The sequence below is a fragment of the Agelaius tricolor genome, unplaced genomic scaffold (genome assembly GCF_023055355.1).
Source record: "Agelaius tricolor isolate 1412-34295 unplaced genomic scaffold, bAgeTri1.0.p SCAF_19, whole genome shotgun sequence".
Taxonomy (NCBI): domain Eukaryota; kingdom Metazoa; phylum Chordata; class Aves; order Passeriformes; family Icteridae; genus Agelaius; species Agelaius tricolor.
Window position 1 is genome coordinate 12,351,785 of NW_027269279.1, and position 19,643 is coordinate 12,371,427.

Consider the following 19,643-nt stretch of genomic DNA (forward strand, 5'->3'; position numbering starts at 1 on the left):
CAATTGTCCAGGGATCCTGTCCTTTCCATATTACATTTCCAGTTGTTTCATTAGTGTAACCTCTTTCTGCTCATGAGTCCAGCATCAGCTCCCTCCTCCTCTCTTCACACTCTAATTGGTCTTTTTTTTTTTCATCTTTTCCTACTTCAATTGATAAGGTGTCACACTCCACACCACTGAGTCTTTTTTCCCCTCAGCTACTAACTAGAGTGAGAAAATTCATCCACAATATTTTCTCAAAGCCACTCTCATCAACACTAATCAGCTCTCCCTTGCTGTGGTGGCCATCCTTCTTCTCTCCTACCTGTAATTCCTTCCTTTCTAAACTTTCTTAAAGCAACAAAATTCACACTGAAAACTCTGGATTCACTCTCCTGTTCCTCTCTGCTGCTTTCTGGCATTATTTCAGCAAAGCTCAAGTGTCTCATCCTCCAGGATTCAGACCATCCAAGACTCAGTATTAAAATCTACTCCTGCTGGACAATCACACACAGATTACCTGCCATTCCTTAGTTGGAGACCTCTCTCAGTGTTCTGTGTCACAAACCTACAGCCAGACTCCTGGACTCGAGCATCAAACAACATTTCACCCTGGATGGGACCTTCCCCTCCCTTGCAGAGTGATTTCCAGGAACCAGAGCTCAGCACACCCTGCATGTGCTCTGTGCAATGCACAGGATGTGGAGCTGAGTGGTTTGCAGCACAAACAGGCTGGGCACCCTGGGCAGGAGCAGGTGAGCACCAGCACTTGCACACCAGCCAGCTTCCCCCTGACTTCCAGGAATCTCCCAGCCATGACAGGCACAAAACCCCTCACAAACAGAAAGGAAGCCTTAAAGCTTATTTATTCCAACTGTGCTTATGCCAGTCTTAAAGGATTTGCTCATGGGGTTCTTTAAAAGACAGAATCTTTGCCTCAAATTCCAAGTAACAAAGCATCAGAGAGACCAGTTCCCCTTTTTCCCTTTCACTCCATACTCACAAAAATTCTCCTATTCATATTCATGTACATTGAAGGGGAGAAAAAAATTAGCAAAATTCTCTTTGAAATGTTCTTATGCACATAAATAACGCTTCCTCTTTGCTCTCCTTAAATTACCAAAGCTAGTTCTCCAGCTAAGACTATGGTTTTGTCTGTTCCTTTAAGATTTAGAATTTGTTCATGAAATTTAAAATAATTTCGAGAAAACTCAGCAGCATCAAAATTTTAACACTATAATTAAACAAAAATTACTACAAGTATTCAAATTAAAGAAATTATCACAGAAATTTGAAAATAAATTACTCTTCAAATTGAACTCATTTTTCTTGCATCTGCAAGGTTTTGCAGTTTCTGACTTCTATTTATGGAATGCCTCCAAAGACTCTCAGATTAAAATATCAATCTTAAAGACACAAAGCAAAGTCATTTGGTTTTGGCTTAATTCTGACCATATAAAAATTGAGACTGGATCCTCTCTGTTATATTTTGTGAGGAAATTATACCTTGCTTTGTCATCTCTCAATATGATTCTCATACAATATGATTTATTTTAATATAAATAGTATTATTTATTTATTAAAACTACATAGAATAACACCAACACTTAAAAAAAAAAAAAAAAAGAAAAAAGACCTAAAAAGGGGATTTTAAGGAATTGCTTTTATGTGAATATGGTCTTTTCTGCAAACCTGAATGGTACATGAAATTCAGCTCTTGGAGTCAGAGAATATCAGAGAGGTCAGAGAACACCTGTTAATAAAGTGCCTGGACACATGGGGCTGGATGGACTCTCACAAAATCAAACCCTGCACACCTGTCCTGGGGCTCCCAGTCCTTCCCACAGTGGTGTCCAACTGATCCTGTGCACAGAAAACCCATTGGGGCCTCACTTCACTCTCCAACCTCATATTTTGTAGCTTCACCTCCCAAACCCAACTTCTCCTCTGGGAAAGGCTCCTCCATGGAGAGCCCAAGAGCACAAAAGGAGCAGAAACATTTCTCACATTAGGCCAAACAGGGCAGCTAAAGCTAACAAGGGGAAGCATTGCCCTCCTCCTCAGCCAGAGCCTGGACATGTTTATGCAAATAGTATATCTCTAAAACTTAGGTTTAATTTCTGCTCAAAAATGCATAAAAAGTACAGCAAACAGATAAAATTGTTCATTTGCAAACACTATATTTAAATTAAGGGACACAGAACAGAGAAGGTTCAAGCACCATGTTTTTGTACTGGTTGTTCAAAACAATAGAAAGCCAAGACTTTAAAAGTAACTTACTTTCCCTAAAGTTCAGGAAAATATATCTATATCCATAAAACATCCACATAAATAAAAACCACAATTCTACACAAGTCCTGTGCATTATTACAGAGATAAAGTCAACATTTAAAACCAGGTAAAAATTGCACAATTATTCACAGCAAATGCTCCCATACCTGTTGTTCCTTGCAGCTGAACTCAGCAGAGTGCAAGCTCTACCTCTCCCAAAGCTTTTATCAGCTCTGACCCACCAGGTGCCCCAGCAGGGCTCCTCCCACCACAGGTGCAGGTGGTGATGGGGATTGCTCTGCTGCAGGCACTAATTGGGATCAGCTGGGAATTTCAGCCAGGCCACCCAACAGCCAGCAGGTGCCACCAGCAGGTGCCACCAGCAGAGCTCAGCACAGCCACCCCACCTGCACACAAAGGGTTCCACCACATCTCATTCAGTGCCTCTCTCTTACTGGAAGGGAACCCCAAAGCCACAGACCTTCCCTCCCTGTGCACATAAATCCCTTCTGCTCCAGAGAATCCCAGCCCTTGCTAAGGTGCAGCACAGAGCTCCCTGGATCAGCTACACTCAGTGCACTGTACATGCAATTTTACCACTGGATCTTGAATTTTTCCCTGAAGCCAGTACTATTGGTACTAAAACTACATTCCCTAATTCTGATAAGAAACATTTCTGGGGTGTTACAATCTTATCTATCAACAAAAGGTTAAAATATGAAATCTTGGGACTGTCTTCACTAGAATAATAGGAGCAAGATGAAATGCAAGGACTCACCAGTAATCTCCAGACAGGGCAACTTCAGGATCCCAGAGATAAGACAAAACAGCAGAAAAACAAATGCCAGCCTAACTAAACCAGCCACTAGACTACAAATAACAACCAGTAAAATATCTGCAGCATTGTTTCATCCTCCATTTACCTTGAGACAAACTCATGGAACTGGTGGAAGCCTGAGCACTCGGTGAGTGCAGTCCTGGGCTCTGAACACAGAACACTGCAGTGCTGCAGAGAAGGCAGCAGGAACATTTTTCTCAAGGATTTAGTGATGCATTTCAAGTTAAACTACATTGTAAGTTTATCATTGTATCTAGTTTTATCATTTTCTACAATAAAACAATATTAAAAGAAGGGCAGTTCTCGTCGTGAATAATCACTTACACCTGATACCCACCACTGATCCTCAAAAAATTTCCCTTGACTTCAAGTTAAGGTGTCCTTTCATGTACTCCTCATTCTTACTTAAATATTTCAGCACCTAGTGCTGAAAAGTCAATATGATTTTCAAGACTGAAATAATAGGGAAAAAAATACATTTGAAACAAGCAAACTTTAACAATCTTATTTACCGAAATCTTGCCAAAGTGATTCAATTGCCATAAAATACTTAGTCAAGGAGCAGACAGCCTTGCTGCATAATTCATCAGTCATTTTAATCCTGTTGATGAGTATCAGGTTCTCTACAGAAATGCTTTTAAAGAGTGCTTAAGAAAAATCATTGTTAGTTAGGGAATTATGAGATGTATTACTAACAGATAAAACAATCCAGCAAAACCCACCCTATGGCCTCTGTAATGGCAAATGATATTCTTATAAAGAAAACTTATACCCCTGAAGTCATAGACAATCTGCAAATGCTAATACTTTACACAGAAATCTGAGTTAATAGGTTTTCCCCAGCATTCACTTTGAAATTACTGAAAAATACTTCACAGAAAGAAGAATTTGCTCAGTTCTGAGGTTGCTCTAGATCTCAGTTACTTGCAAGCTGAAAGCAAAAAATTTGATCAACAAAATGGAGTTGTACACAGTCCTAATTACTGGAGAAACTTGTAGTTTTTTTACTCTTTTCATATGACCTATCCCTACATGATTTTGTATATCAATAATGACAAAAGTAAATTACATACTTTACTAAGACTGTGAACTAAGTAATAAAGCCTACAAAACAGCAGAACTAAGTTTATCTGTGTAATTAGAATTTAAACATCCTGTTTTATTCCATACATTTCCCATAGAGAGCTGGACCCTCCCTCAGTCAGTTGAGAATATGCACAGGCAAAACAACACTGGAATGACTGAAGCTCAGAATAAGAATTATTGGGTTCCTTGCTTTTCATTCATTGTTTTTTGTTCTCCAGCGTTCATCCCTGCTCCAACAAAACTTTGGAATTGTGAGCCAGGGGCAGAACAATCAGTTGCTGCTGCACACACAGCCCCATCTGCCCCGGAATGGGAGAGATGTTCAGAAGAGGCAAAATCATGAGATTTCAACCCATTAATTTCTGGGAGTTATTTAATTGTTGTTGGTCAAATTTGAGCAGGTGTTCTGACTGACTTGAAAGGGCCAAAGTCAGGTTCCTGAAAAATATCCCATTTTCCCTGGTGACGTACCAAAGACTGCTAGAATCTCTTGAGAACATTGCCTTTCATGCATTTTAAGTACGGAGAAAACTCTGTACTTCTCTAAACTCAAGCATTTAATTCTAAAGAGTTTAAATTTATCAATTTAACTTTGAGGATGAATCTCACACCCGTGACACTACCTAATGAAGTGTTGCAAACCCCTCTCTGTTGGGATGGAGTGAACAAGTCAGCTCAGCCCTGCCCAGCTGTGGCTCTGGAGCTGATGCCTCTCCCTTGTCAGTGCTTATCACACCTCACTGTGCCCAAGAGTGGGATTCACTTGGGTTTGAGAGTCAGAGGAGCCAGCATGGAGTTCAATCAGCCCAAGTGCCCAGTGCTGCATTTTGGCCACAATAGCCCCGTGCAGTGCTCTGTGTGTGGGATGGTGTGGCTGGACAGTGCCCAGGCAGGAAGGGACTGGGGGCACCGAGGGACAGGGACTGACCATGAGCCTGCAGAGTGCCCTGGGGGCCAAGAAGGCCAATGGCTCCTGGCCTGGGTCAGGAATGGTGAGGCCAGCAGGAGCAGGGAGCTCATTCTGCCCCTGTGCTCAGCACTGCTGAGGGCACACCCTGAGAGCTGTGCCCAGCTCTGGGCCCTCAGTTTGGGAAGGACATTGGGACACTGAGCACATCCAGAGGGGGCAGCGAGGCTGGAGAGGGGCTGGGAACACAAACCCTGTGAGTGAGGAACCCCTGAGGGAGCTGGGGGTGCTCAGCCTGGAGAAAAGGAGACTCAGGGCTGCCCCCATCACTGCACAGCTCCTGAAAGGTGCCTGTGCTCAGCTGGGGCTGGGCTCTTTCTCCAGCAGCACTGACACAACCAGAGCACACAGCCTCGAGCTGTGCCAAGGGAAATTCAGGTTGGATATTAAGAAAAGGGTTTTTTTTATGGAAAGAGTGATAAAGTTCTGGAATGGCTGCCCAGGGAGGTGGTGGAGTCCCCATCCCTGGGTGTGTTTAACAAAGCCTGGATGTGGCACTGGGTGCCAGGGTTTGGTTGAGGGGTTGGGGTGGACTTGATGATCTTAAAGGTCTCTCCCAACCCAGTGATTCTGTGAATTCTGTGAATCAGGTGTGCCAGTGCTCCCTTCATTACACAGCATTTGTGGTGTCCCACCACTACCATGAGTGAGTGCTGGTTTCTGCATCTCCTTAGTCAAACTAAACCCAGCTTTACTTCTGGCCCACGTAATTTTAATTTATGTGCCAATAACTGTCCACACCGTATGCCTGGAAAAAAACAGCAGTTTAAATTTAGGAATTTCTGTATTTCAGAACAAGAAAAATTCAAGTGCTCAAGTCCTCAACCGTACACCTAATTTCTGTGTAGCTTTGTTGATAAATAATGACTTTCTGAAGTCTTGTGAACGTTGAAGACTTTCTGAATGTTGTTAAATGTGACTTTCTGAAAGCAAGTTTACAAACACAGGTTTTCTACTGGCAGTGAGGAAGTGCAGTTCAGGGAATAATATGTTTTTGTGGGGGATGAGCATTTTAATTTATTATTGTCTTTATCTGTTGTTATTGTAAATGCAGTATTTGCAAATATAATTTAAGTAACCGAGAGACACTATCTGAAAAATGAAAATTACAGATCTATTTAATGCAACAAATTTACTGATCCCAAGCAATCAAATGCTTGATTGGTTTAGTGCCACCCCCACAAAAAGAAAAGCTCATGTGCACACTGAAAACCTTCACTGGGAGTTTAAAAAATTAAGTAGCACAAACAAATTTGAGCAGGGTTTCCAACCTTGCTACAGCACCCGCAGTTGTAGTGGGGACTGGAGAGGGATGAGGTCAGTGGCAGGCAGGAAAATGTGATGACCTAATTCCCATTCTGCTGCCAACTCTGACCTTTGGATTCCATTTCAAACCCAGCTATCCTGTTACCACAATAATATACTGCAGGATGGACACTGCTTGGCTAATATGATATGTAGATTCCTCATAGGAATTTTATCCTTACAACTAAATTGCAGTTATGCCAATTATGATATATTTTTATGGGCATGTGGCACACTGTTTCAGAACAGGCTACAGCATTTTTTCCCTTGACATACAAAGAGACTGAAGAAAAAAAAACAGATGAAAAATTCAAGCTGAATTCCATATCAGTGCTTGCAACTTGAGTTGATTTTGTACAGCAAATTCCAAATGGTCATCTTCCATTCATAGATTCTTACTAATAAGGTGTCAAAATCTTAAAAAAAAAAAATTATTGAGTATAAATGACATTCAGACAAACAATATAGGAGCAGGATACATGGATTTGATTTGATATTAATATTTAAGAAGTAGGAAAAACATTCCAAATGGCAGCTGTGTGAAGCAAGCCACGTTGCCTTCACCAGAAATGTGAATTCTGACAAAACAAAATGATAGTTTCTTTCCAAAAGTAAGCTGTGAAATATTGATTTCTGCAGCATGTTATGAAAAGCTGGGCCTTCTAACCCTTGGTAATGATTGTGAGAGGGAAAACAGTGAGATGAGCTACAATCTCACATTAATTGCACATGGAAATCATGTTTTTCAAGCTGCCTAATTTACTGTGAAACTGGAGGGACACAAGGAGCTGAAGAGAGGGCAAAACCCATCATTTATAACTTGCTTAAAACTTGTTTTTAAGTGGCTCTTTGCCAAAGAATTGCAAGAATACTCTTTGTAGGATAAAGGGGATGGAGCAGCAGGTGAGTCCCCTTGGGCCCAGCACCACGGGAGGGGCACCTGGGCACAGCTCAGCTCCACAACTCCCTCGGTGCTGATCACACCATTGAGGCTTCTGCTGTGAACAGCTGCTATTTGCTATTGATACCTGCAGTCAGAGGCACTGGAGAGAAAAGGATTTGTTTGCCAATGACAGCTTCTGATCATTCTGCAAGGGAATCGTAAGGAAAAAAATGGCAATTATCTCCAGGTCCAGGTGATCTCAAAAATGGGATAGCCTTCAATTAAATATGTAATCTTACTGCTTGTTTTCATCTTCAAGCACTAGAAGGATTTACAACACCAGAAAATACACTAAAGGGTCATTTCTGCTTCCACTGAAATGTGGGCCCCTTGTATTTTCAAAAATTAACCCTGTGATTTGTCATAATTCTCTGGAATTATGAAAAAAACACAAACATCCTATTTCAAACAAATAATTGAGAGGAAAATATTTTAATTATTCAAGCAGGACCTTGACTGGATTTACTGGGGATAATTACCTCTAAGAAAGCATTCCAAGCTAGAACTGATTAGAAAGTGGGAGAATTCTTCACAAGCCAGTACCCACACACTCACTATGTCATCTAAGTGTCCCACCTACTGAATTCCTGAAAGAATCCTTCATCTCAATGAATGTAAAGAGAAAAAATTCTGCAAATCAAAGATAATTGCTCTTAAACACAAAACTTACAGAGCCATTAGAAATTTGGAGGTAATTTTCAGATTTTGCTTAGATGAATAAAATTTAGGAGCAGATTCTCTTGAAATCTATAGATCAAAGAAGTGGGTATACTAAAATCTAGCTGATAAAGGAAAAATTAATCATGAATTGCACATAGCATGCAGGGTTTGTGGCAGAAGCCTGCTACTCTGTTGAGGCTGATGAGAAAAGCATCCTCAGAAATCTCAGACTGAACCACAAAATCACCTCAATCTTTTTCTTTCTCCAAACAGGTGTGAAATGCAGCTCAGCTGAAAACTGCAGTTCTGACTTGCAAGTGAATTAAGCTTCACAGAATGATAAATAAAATGTTCAGTAATGTGCTTTTGGTGTGACTGAATAAGGCATCTGGATAAAATTGAGAACTATAGGAGAACATTAAATCACTTTAAAAACATGCATGAACTTCAGAATGATGCTGTCATCACATTATTTATATTCTAGACACACCAAAGAGCTATTATATTTCAGGTCTTTCATAGCAAAACAAAAGCTTTACACAAGTAATATTAAGTATTTAGATGCTTTCATGCAGGATTTATTATTTCATATTTTGTCCTGTCTCTATATTTCTTTCAATTTCAACTGCATTTTTTGTCATTTCAGCTTTATACTGTTTGGTACATTTGTTTTGTTATCTATTATCTGATGAACAATCTCAATTGATGCAGAGCTGGATATGGCTGAGAGAACTTATCCCCCCTAGATCATCAAACTAAACAAAAGCATGAGCCAAAGAAACATAGCAGAAAAACCCCTCAGTTTTGTACTATTTAGGCAAAAATGTGTTTACACACCTTTAATGTTGATCTGAATTAACCATGTTATAGAGCAGCCAGCAGTAGAGGAAGTTATTTCACATAGTAAGACATAAATTGTCTTTTCAAAGATTTTTTTTTTCAGTGCTCTTCCTTTACAGAACAATATAAACATTCACCATGAAAGTAAATATGTAAAATTACATATTTCATTAGAAATGAACATAATAAATTAAATGCTCACCAACAATAATTAGATTTTTCTATCATCACCAAAATTTGGTTTTTAATTTAACTTTTAAAACACAGGCTTCACCAAGCTTATCTCCTTGATCAGGGCAATGCTGCTCCTTCTGGATTTCCTGTGATTGGGATTTTTTACACATCAGCCCAAAAATGCTGCTGCTAGGCTTTACTGCATCTACCAAGGCAGAAACATTTTTTATATTTATTCAGCTTGAAATTTTCCACTTGTCCCTAACTGTTGCTCTCTCCTTCTGCCAACTGTTCTGAGTACAGCCATCAAACCTTTTGCATAGTAACCTTTTTCATTTGCTTCAGAGCAGCTAAACATGCAAAGCCATCAAAATGTCAGAGCATCAGCAGCTCCAGCTCAAATCTTTCTCCTTTCATGGTGGTCTCTGTACCAATTTAGCAAACCTTTGCCTTATAGCCACATTTGTTGATGCAGTAGAAACCTACAGTTAAATAGGATTTCATGTTCTGTTAAAGCAAAACAAACAAACAAAAAAAAGCCTGTCATCAACTAAACATCTACCTGGAAAGCAGCTCTGATTTAAAGCATATTTGTAGGCACACAAATATAAATTATGTTGTAAGATTTGCATAACCAAGATTGATCCAACATAGAGAAGAAATTAAATTATTCAGCTGTGCCTGTTTCTGTGTGGTGTCAGGGATTTTTTGGCACCAAGGCACAGGGGAATGGGGTTTGCTGCTGTCTCCTCTGGGCTGGACTTCAGTTGATGCTCAGGAATTGCACAAGCTGTTGTCCTGATCATGTGAAAAGGGTTTTGATGACCAAGGATGGATCAGTAAGTACAGAGGGAATAACACAACCCCAAGGCTGGCCAGGAAATCTGGACTGCTTTCTTTGGAGCAGATTTCACAGAACTCCTCAAACAGAACTCTCAATCTTCTGACCCAAAAAAGACTTTGAGAATTCCTCTCTTTGAGAAGTGGGAAATGACATGCTCACGATGTTCCAGTGAGCCAGAACACAGAACTGAATTAACTCCTATTCCAAAGTGTGATGACAGGGTAGATCAAAAAGATAAAGTATAAACCCAGCAAAGATTATACACCACCATCTCGTAATAGGTGTAAAAATGCACATATTTTGATTCAGTAGATGATTATTCAAGCATACAGTAATTAATCTTTATTGTGATAGAAGCAACAGAGAGGAAAGACAAAATCTGAAGCTACTTTAAACTTATCCTATCAAATCCTTTCAGGACACATCAAAGATTTTATGTTCAGTCTGTTGGTTCAAATATTCTCATAGTGAATTATGTTTCAGGAGTTTGTTTCCCTTTGAAACAGAAGGTAAATTTTCCAATCCTTGTTATACATTAATTGCACCTTATGTATTTTCATTACTAACCAGCTATAGGAAAATTACCTTACTAGTTTTTACAATAAATGCAGAATTCTTTACTGGAGAAACCACCCACACGTCAAAGCCGTGAACACAAATGCTGACAATCAGTCTGACATCCAATCTGTTTCCAACCCACAGCCACAGAAATAGAGCACTGCACATTCCAAAAAAAGACCACTAACATTTTCGCCAGTTTAAAGTACATTAAAACTTCTTTGATTACTCAGAAGCTTTGCTCCTGCTCGGTTCATCCTTCCTCCAACTCATTCACATGTACAATTAAAAGATCATCAGCTAAAGTTTTTGTACTGGGGTTTCAAAAGGATGATAAGGCAGCAGGCTGTCACTGAAATTCAAGGCATTGAGTTCTTAATAATTTTCTTTAACAGCCATAACTGTAATTTGAGTATATCAATGACAGCAATTGAGCCATATGAATTATGTGTTGATTTCCAAATAATCAGAAATAAAAAATTGTAGGATATTGTATCTCTCAGATAAGAGAGAAATGAAAAGCAGAAGGGAAGGCAAAACATTTAAACAACATGAATATTATAAAGCATGAATGCTATAAAGCACCAATGTCTATTAGAATTCAAAATATCTTTGTGATACAGCATATAAAAAGGGGTTTAATGAAACAGTAATAAGATGTTTGAATGATTTGTCCTATGAACTGCAAATCACAAAACACCAGGAAGATTTATTACTCACAGAATACAGGAGCATTCTGGGAGTGATAAATTCCCAAGGGCTTGGGAGAAGCAAAGAAACCCTTAAAATCAGACTTTAACCATTACTCAAAGCAATACAAACCCAAAAACTAGTACTACTGAAAATGCACTCCAAGAGAGGCAGTCTGGTGAGGAGGAGGATGAAAATATTGTCCAGGGAACAAGTGCCTGGAAAGGAGCTCTAAGGAAAAGGACATGGAAGAGCAGGAGGAGGAGTGAACACGGGATAACAATGAATGGCAAATTCACAGCAAAGCCCAGGTGCAGCAGCCTGGGAGGTGTCAGGAGGCTCTGGGGAGCAGAACCCCAGGGATGGGATCCTTCCCCTCCCAGCCAGCAGCACTGGGAGCTTGTGCTGCCCAGGGTGAGCAGATGGACAGATGGACAGATGGACAGGGTGCAGGCAGTGCAGCACAGCACAGGGCAGGGATCAGGGAGGGGGGATCATCCAGCAGAGCCTGAGGCAGCTGGGGCTGTTCAGCAGAGGAGGAGAGGCTCGAGGGGTCCCAGAAATGCACATCAACTCCTCAAGGGAGGGTGCAAAGAGGATGCAGCCAGATAAATTAGCAGGGGCAATGGGCACAGACTGACTCCCATTACACCCTATTTAAACAGCAGAGAACTTGTTTCCTGGGAGGAGAACCTACCCAACAGTGGAACAGTGTTCCCATAGTGGTTGTGAGCTCATGGGGATGCCCCAAACCTGCTCCCTGTGCAGCTGATCCTGCTTTGTGCAGTGGATGGATGCAGCAACATCCAGAGAGCCCCTCCAGCCTGTGCCATTCTGTAATTCCATAACACCAAAACCCCAATTCTTCCACTTCTAACTCTTCTCTGGAATAATCAGCCACTTACCCTTCATCCACATCCAAATATCAAACTATTCAAGCCTCTGTGGTATATTGCTCTTAAATCTTTCAAAGTTCACCTACAGCTCCTCCCTCTGATAATCAGAACCTTCAACTGCCTATGTTACAAGTTAATTAAAAATATATGAAAGAAAAAATAAAAGGGAAAAAACCCTTCAGAGTTTATGTGGTAAGGTTTAGGGAGTGAAGTCTGTGAAGCACTAAAGTGTAAAAAAGTGAAGTGAAAAAATTTAGACCATCTATAATAAGGAGGTGAATGAAGAAAGAATGAATGAACTCAAATTCAAAAAGGTAATACTGCCAAGCTAAAATGTTTTAGTCATGACACACTTGGAAATTCAAAACCCAGTGATAAGGACTTTAATCTAGGATAAAGCAGCTGAAGATTTAACTCTGAAATAACTATAAAGATCTATGCATATGGATCTCTTATGACAGCAAAACCTTAAATTGCACAATGCCAACTCTATCCTCCTGTCAAAATATTTATAATTTATTAAAAATTGTAAAACTAAATATAATTTTGTTTTTAGCTGCTGCTAAAAACTAAATTATATTTATGATTAAATATTGCTATTTCTCAGCAACTATTACTGAGCCAAAAAAAATGGTCTTGAAGGTTTTAATAAGAACTCAGAGAGCAAAAATCCTCTTTTGTCCAGACCAACTCCAGACACAACTTTGCTCTTACTCATAATTCCTCATGCTGTGACAGTGGTATCCTTTGAACAGCTTTAGCATGTACTGAATGCATGACAAACATAGGAAACTGAAACTTAAAGGGGGAAAAATCCTTTAGTTCCAAGACAGATGCTCACTTCTGAAGTCTTTTCAACCTCCTCCTTCCCACTGTGTTTCATTTCAGAATTCAGCACTATCACACAAAAAAGAAGCCTTGCTCTGTCCATGGGGTAGCAGAGGGAATGTGTGTTCATCAAAACCCTTTATTGTCTGCCCCAAATTGGGCCTTTCCAGCCATGTTTGACAGCTGAATCATAAACATGATATTCTGTGAGCTTTTTTTGAGCTTTGGAATGTAACATTTTAAATCTACAGCTCACCTCGAATGTCTCTCTCTGATCAATATATATTTAAAGAGTTTTCCCTGAATTAATTAGCACTTTTATTTCATATTTACTACTGTGCTACTTTCACTTAAAAACAAAAAAAAATTGCCTGTTCACAAGATTTCACACAGATTTATCCACATCACTGAATATTCAGTCTTGAAAACAGAAGAAATTAAAGTTTTCCAGTGTCACAGCATTTAACCCCCTACCCAATCCACACACCTGCAGCTATTTGCATTTGATAACACACCTTTAATGCATGGAGAGCTAATTTCTGGCTAACCAGAAAGGCTCCCAGTTCCTTGGTTTGCAGTTTCCAGTGGCCCCACCATCACTGGAGCCACTCAAACTATTGCAGAGCCTCTTTCTGATGCTTTAGATTGGTTAGGCTCACTGTGAGAACCTGAGTACTGATTGCATGGCTAGAAATTATTCCTATTAAAATAGGGATACTAAGTTTAAAAAGAAGTGATCAATCAATATTTGCACGTACATGTAGGTATATTATTCAGCTGTGACAGAATGATATCAATAATCACCTAAAAGATTTTGGTTTAAATCCTAAAATTTAAACTTGCCAAATGCTTTGAACCTGCCTGTGTGGAATGTCATTGCAAAGGGAACACATCAAGAATTTGGCTACTGAGCAGATATGACTTGTGAAAAGTCAGAGAAATTATTCAAGTTGAACTAGTTAAAAAAAAATCAAAAATGCTAAAATTTACTTTACTTTAGCATGTATGGAAAGTAAATACTTATTTTCAGAGTTTTATTGTGTGCTGTTCTGATTTTACTTCACTCTGGTTTCTTTTGCCTCCTTCCTTGATCTCTCCCTTTTTCTGGTCCAGTATGCCCAAATGCACATACATAAACATTTTCATATAAACATGCATGCATCCATATCTCTCTATCTATATGTATATGTGTGTGTGAATATATATATATATAGGTGTGTATATATATATATGTGTGTGTGTGTATATATATATATATATATAGGTGTGTGTATATATATAGGTGTGTATATATATATGTGTGTGTGTGTATATATATAGGTGTGTATGTATATATATATATATAGGTGTGTATATATATATAGGTGTGTGTATATACATATAGGTATATATCATAAATAATATTTAAATAATAGCTATAGGAATAAATCATAACAAATAATAAATATATAATATTTAAGTGTGTATGGAAATGCCCAAGTTCCCTCTCCTCTCTCATGACAAACTTTCCCAAAGGCAGCCAAGAACCCAGCAATGGAGAAAGGCAAAGGGAAGAGAGAGCAGCACTTTGTGTGCAGCCCCAGCCAGCGCTGCCTGCCCAGCTTCTCCTCCCTGTGGGGCTGGCAGGCTGGAGGCACAGATGCCAAGCTGAGGCAGGGATTCTGCAGTGATGGCATCTGGCTCCTTGGCACACACCACTGATATTTGTGTTGGCTGCTCTGCTCTTGCCCCTGGGGCTGTTAATGGGTTAAGTCCATGATAGGATGTTGTCTGAGCCTTTCTTTTGACTCACCTTTGATTCTGCTCAATTTCTGTCAGAGTAAAGCTGCTCTTCACCCTTCTGAAGTCTTTGTGCTTTAGCTGGTGTATGTGATGATGTCATTTTGGATGGTCCTGTTGTGCTAATGGATGATTTGGATAGGGCAAACCACCTCTTTGTATATTTTACACTTTAAAAAATTATGTCTGCCAAAACCTATTAACACAAATACTTTATTCAAGGACACTGGTTTTTATTGTGATCCCCCAAAAAAAAAAAAAGATCTAAAAGTGTGAAAGTACCATAACCGTGATAAAAAGGAAGCAGTATCAAAATCTGATTCTATTTTATTCTAAATACTTGTGTTAAAAAAAAAAAAATAAAAATCATAGTATCATTCTCTATGTATTGCTGGAAATGTGGATGCAAATTTTACAGTTCAAAGTAGAAAGTCAGTGAGCTGCTTGAACACGTCACAAAAGGTAACTCCAACGGGCTTATCTCACAACAACATGGTTTCTAGTCCAGAAATATCAGTTTATATGACAGTAATTACTAAAACAGATGGGCAAGGAGCCAAAAAGAGGCATCACATCGACAGTGGGCTGAATGCAACTGGGAGCTCTGGAGCAGAAAGGAGCTGTGCCAGATTGTGTGGCAGCTGAGAGTCTCATTGGTGACCATTTGCTGTGCAATCTCAGACACATCTACAAAATTATGCATTCCCCATTGATTTCATGCTAAAATGGTTGAGGAAAAAAAAAAGAAAAAAAGCCTCTGTCTGAACTTGAACACAGTACCTGCTGACAAGTTCCTTCCTTTGAGTACTCAGGGTTTTCCTCCTTGTTCCTATCTGCCATTCCCAAGCCTGGCTGCACATTTTAGATCCACACTGTCAGGTGTTACATGAGTGGCAGTCAAAACAACAACAGAGGGCTGCAGACAGAATTAACCAATAGGTTCAAAATATTCCTAACATTTACCCCCCAAAAAATCCCACCACATATTTTCCCTTCAGGAAATCTATTTATGAATAGTGGTAAACTAGAGGTAAGCAGCACTTTGATAAAATGAACAGAAAAAGAAATCTCAACTCAAAAGACAAATTATCTCTAAAATGACTAAAGAAATGCAAAGCAAACCCAGAATTCCCTAACTGAGTCCTGTTAGCATCTGATCTTTGTTTTTTGGGGGTTTTCTCCCATAACGCAGTTCACACAAAACTTTGATTTAAATCTTTCTGCTGACTACTCAACCACTGTACATTTTAGAAAATGCATTTTTAAAATTATTATTAGAATTGGCTACCATTATGAAGAATACTAAAAATCCAGAGCTGATTGAGATCAATATTCATATGAATTTATCTCTAACAGCAATTAATAGTTTGCAAATTCTAAGACTAGAACAGCAACAGTAAAGCATTATCTTCAGTCCAATCTGATATCTAATGTTATTGAGATTTTGAACAACTTTTAATAAAGAAATCTTTTGGATATAAAGGCATTGGCACTTCCTTCTGAATCCCTCACCAGGCTGTTCAGCCTTGCAATTAATCTTAGCAGTTCATTCATTTTCCAAACATCCTTGCCTATTGACTCCTACAGAAGAGAGCTCATCCACTCACTTGGTTACATTAATTATCCAGAGCAGATAAAGCCAAGGAAATCTGTGAGACACCAGAGACCCCATTAGTTTTCTGTGTAAATTCCAAATTTGCTGCATGTAAACAGAAGGAGGCAGATCTGTGATCCTGGAGGGTCCCTGCTCACCTGAGCCTGGGACAGCAGTCCCTGCACACCCTGCAGAATCCCACCAGGAGATCCCAGGGGGTTTAGCTGCCTCTCAGAACTTTGGAGGCAAGAAGAAGGCTGTAAAACACTGCAAACCTCCACTGGATTTTCCCAGCTGGAGCATTTATGTGTGTTAAACCACATGGGGGTAACTCAGGTTAGCAACACTACAGAGAAGCCAGGAGGGTGTGAAAAGGTCAGGGGGGCAAACAAAGAGTAGGGGAGTGTCACCATCATATTTTCTGAAAAATCTCTTTGCCCAGGAGTCGTCTCCTGGGAAGCTGAGAAGGCTCAGAGAAAAAGGAAAACAATATTATCTGATTTGCTTCTCCTGTGTTGTGCTGCTTTGGGATGTGGCTGGAGATTGTTTATCCAATGTGAGCTGTTTTTACTTAATGGCCAAGCAGGGTCAGGCTGTGTTGGGACTCTGGGAGGAGTCACGAGTTTTTCATTATTATCTGTAAGCCTTCTGTCTGTGTCCTCTCTCTATTCTTTAGAATAGTTTTAGTAAAGCATTCCTTAATACAATATAGATCATAAAATAATAAATTAGCCTTCTAAGAACATGGAGTCAGATTCATCATTTCCTCCCTTCGACAGGGGCCACAGAAAATACCACAGGGGTGGGAAAGGACAAGGCAAAGGGAGAAGAGTAAATTATTTACAGTGTAGAATAGTTTTGATTTACCTGGACTTCTTTACATTGACCTCTGACTGCAATTATATTTCCTCTTGCTTTTTTCCTTCACAACACCTAAAAAGCAGCCCAGAGATGAACTAAATAATTATTGTGCACACTTCACTTTTGTCTCAGTTCCAACAAAACTTGATACCATTCCAGAGTCCAGATTTTTCTTGAAGAAAGTGATCTTAAATTCTTACAACTTAGCAAACATGTATGATATATTATACACTTTGCCCAAATTAAAAAATGTCCCCTGCATGTGCCAATGTCCTTTCTGCATGAGGCACGGTATTTGTTCTGCATAAATTGAAAGCAAGCTACTTTTTAAAGGTGGGGCAACAGAGGCCTGTGTGAGCAGAAAAATCCCACTCTCACTTGAATCACCTCATGCAGACAAATATTTCCATTTTTTCTGTGCATGTGAACTTGGCACTGTTTCACAGAATATCAATAATCTGCATATACATGTATGTATATACATACATATACATACACACATGTATACCTGCATGAAGGGAAAAAAACCCCTTGCATCAATCAGTGGCTTGCAGCAAAGTTCAATAGTGAAGATCCTTGTCTATTACCTTCAGTCAGTTAAAAGAAATTAAAATAAAATATTGTTAAAAAGCAAGAATTAATCTTCAGCTGACAACATAAAGCTCATCAGTGCAGGGAATTTTTCATTAGCCTAAGAAGGAAAGAAAACATATATGCACATATACAAAGAAATATATATAGATAATTCTGTAAATCCACAATTAAGTCTAGGGGACAAGAAAATGATAATCAGTCTGTATTTTCTCTAATAACACAAAATCATTCAAAATAAGAGATTAAAAGGAGTTAACTGAATATTTCAAGCAACTGCAAAATCAAAGTGACAAAACAATTTGGAAGCTCTGCTCTGGCTCTTAAAGAAGCTTGGGGCACCCTGTAAAAGAGGGGAGACATCTTTCACAGTGGGAAATCAAATTCTTACCTGAGGAAAATCCCAATTTGAGTGAAGCAAAGATTGTGTGAGTTCATATTGATTCTGTGTGTTAAGGAAACAATTTCTAAGAGAGAACAGTTCTGTTAGGGAACTGAAAAGGAAAGTATTATATAACAGAAACCCCACAGGGCCTGAATGTACTGAGGAGTTTTAATTGAAGTTTTAATTGAAACTTGAAGTGGGACTTGCTCCATGCGAAAATATGCAAGAATGAGCCATTATGAAAACCATTTTATAGCAAAAATGTGTTAATATCAGTTGTTATAAACTATCTGCTCGATAGCTTCCACAGACCATAGCTTCAGGAAAATCCCTAAGAGCAGCAAAGCTCCTGAGCGGAGCAGACACCAAGCAAGGCAGCAATGGCTGTTCCAGATCCAGGTGAGCAAATTGCTTCTACTGGCAATGTTTGTCACAGGGTAGGGGGAAGGCAGAAATCCCAGAGAACCCTGAAAGGTTCACTGGGCAGTTTGGAGTTTCCTGTGACTCCCAGAATGGCTGAAGAGAGGGGAAGGAGGAAGCAGATCCATGGCAAGAACAACATTAAGAACAGAGTCTGTTTAGATCATTCACCTTTCCTTCACAACAATTGCTACATGCTAAACAACACCAAAGTCTCAACTACAAGGCAAATAATCATAGAAATAACCACACAGAAATGCTTTTGTTTGGTTATTTTTCATTTAGAACAGTCATTTGACTTTCTCTTTTTCAGTTCGGAAGTCCTCTTGGGTCTGCCCTCGCCTGCTCTGTATGAACTTGGATAAATTGTATAGTACTGATTAAGTTCAGTAAATCTTAGAAATTCTATTATTAGGCATATTTTTTAATTTTTTAATCTACCTGGCTAATTACAACCTGAAAAGCATACATGCTTTTTATTAAAAGATGAAGGAATACTATTCTACTGAAAGTGATTGCTATTCTGGTTTTGTCCAAAAGCACCATCACACCAAGAAAACCAGGAACAAAGTAATTATTTGCATGTAAACCTAATAAAAATGCAATAATCTAGACTGAATATCCACAGCTTAATTTATAAAAGTTATTAAAATATTAAAATGTAATTAAAATGAAAATATTTAAATGTAATCACTGGGCACTTATAAGACAGTCCACAAATGTATGCAAATTACTGGGGTTTTATTTATTTATAAATAAATATGTTCACATACACCAATGTAATCTAAAAAGATATTAAAACAACGTGTAATAATCTCAGTACAATAATTTTATCCATTGGCTCAACACAACCTTTTGTTCATAACACCAATAAAAGGCAGGAAAATTAATCTCTATATTCTTCACCTATAAACAAATATACTTAAAGTGCATTATCTTTACATCCATTTGATTAAGCACGTATTCCATTCACAACTAAATAAAAAGAGCTATGTAATGGATAAAATGTTTGTACTTCCATGGGTGTTAGGGGCTGGAAATGGGTCTCTGTGGCTCCCAGAGGAGGGGTTTGGAGTGAGTGATGCTGCAGGACTCGGAGCACATGGAGAAGGTGACGGTGTTGGAGGGGCTGAC

The 19,643-nt window shown here is 39.1% G+C and overlaps 1 protein-coding gene across 34 annotated transcripts in view; it reads right to left on the bottom strand.

Annotated features, from left to right (window-relative positions):
• The window catches only part of RBFOX1 (RNA binding fox-1 homolog 1), a 1,203,461-nt gene that overhangs the window by 278,847 nt on the left and 904,971 nt on the right, over positions 1-19,643 (bottom strand). The window contains exon 1 of one of the 34 annotated variants that reach the window (XM_071444314.1): positions 15,439-15,550. The exons of the other annotated variants lie outside the window; for them this stretch is intronic. Within the exon in view, the coding sequence (XP_071300415.1) occupies positions 15,439-15,498 (60 nt within the window). The 5' untranslated portion in view covers positions 15,499-15,550. Of the gene's footprint in view, positions 1-15,438; positions 15,551-19,643 lie in introns of those variants that run through there. 34 annotated transcript variants of the gene reach the window in all.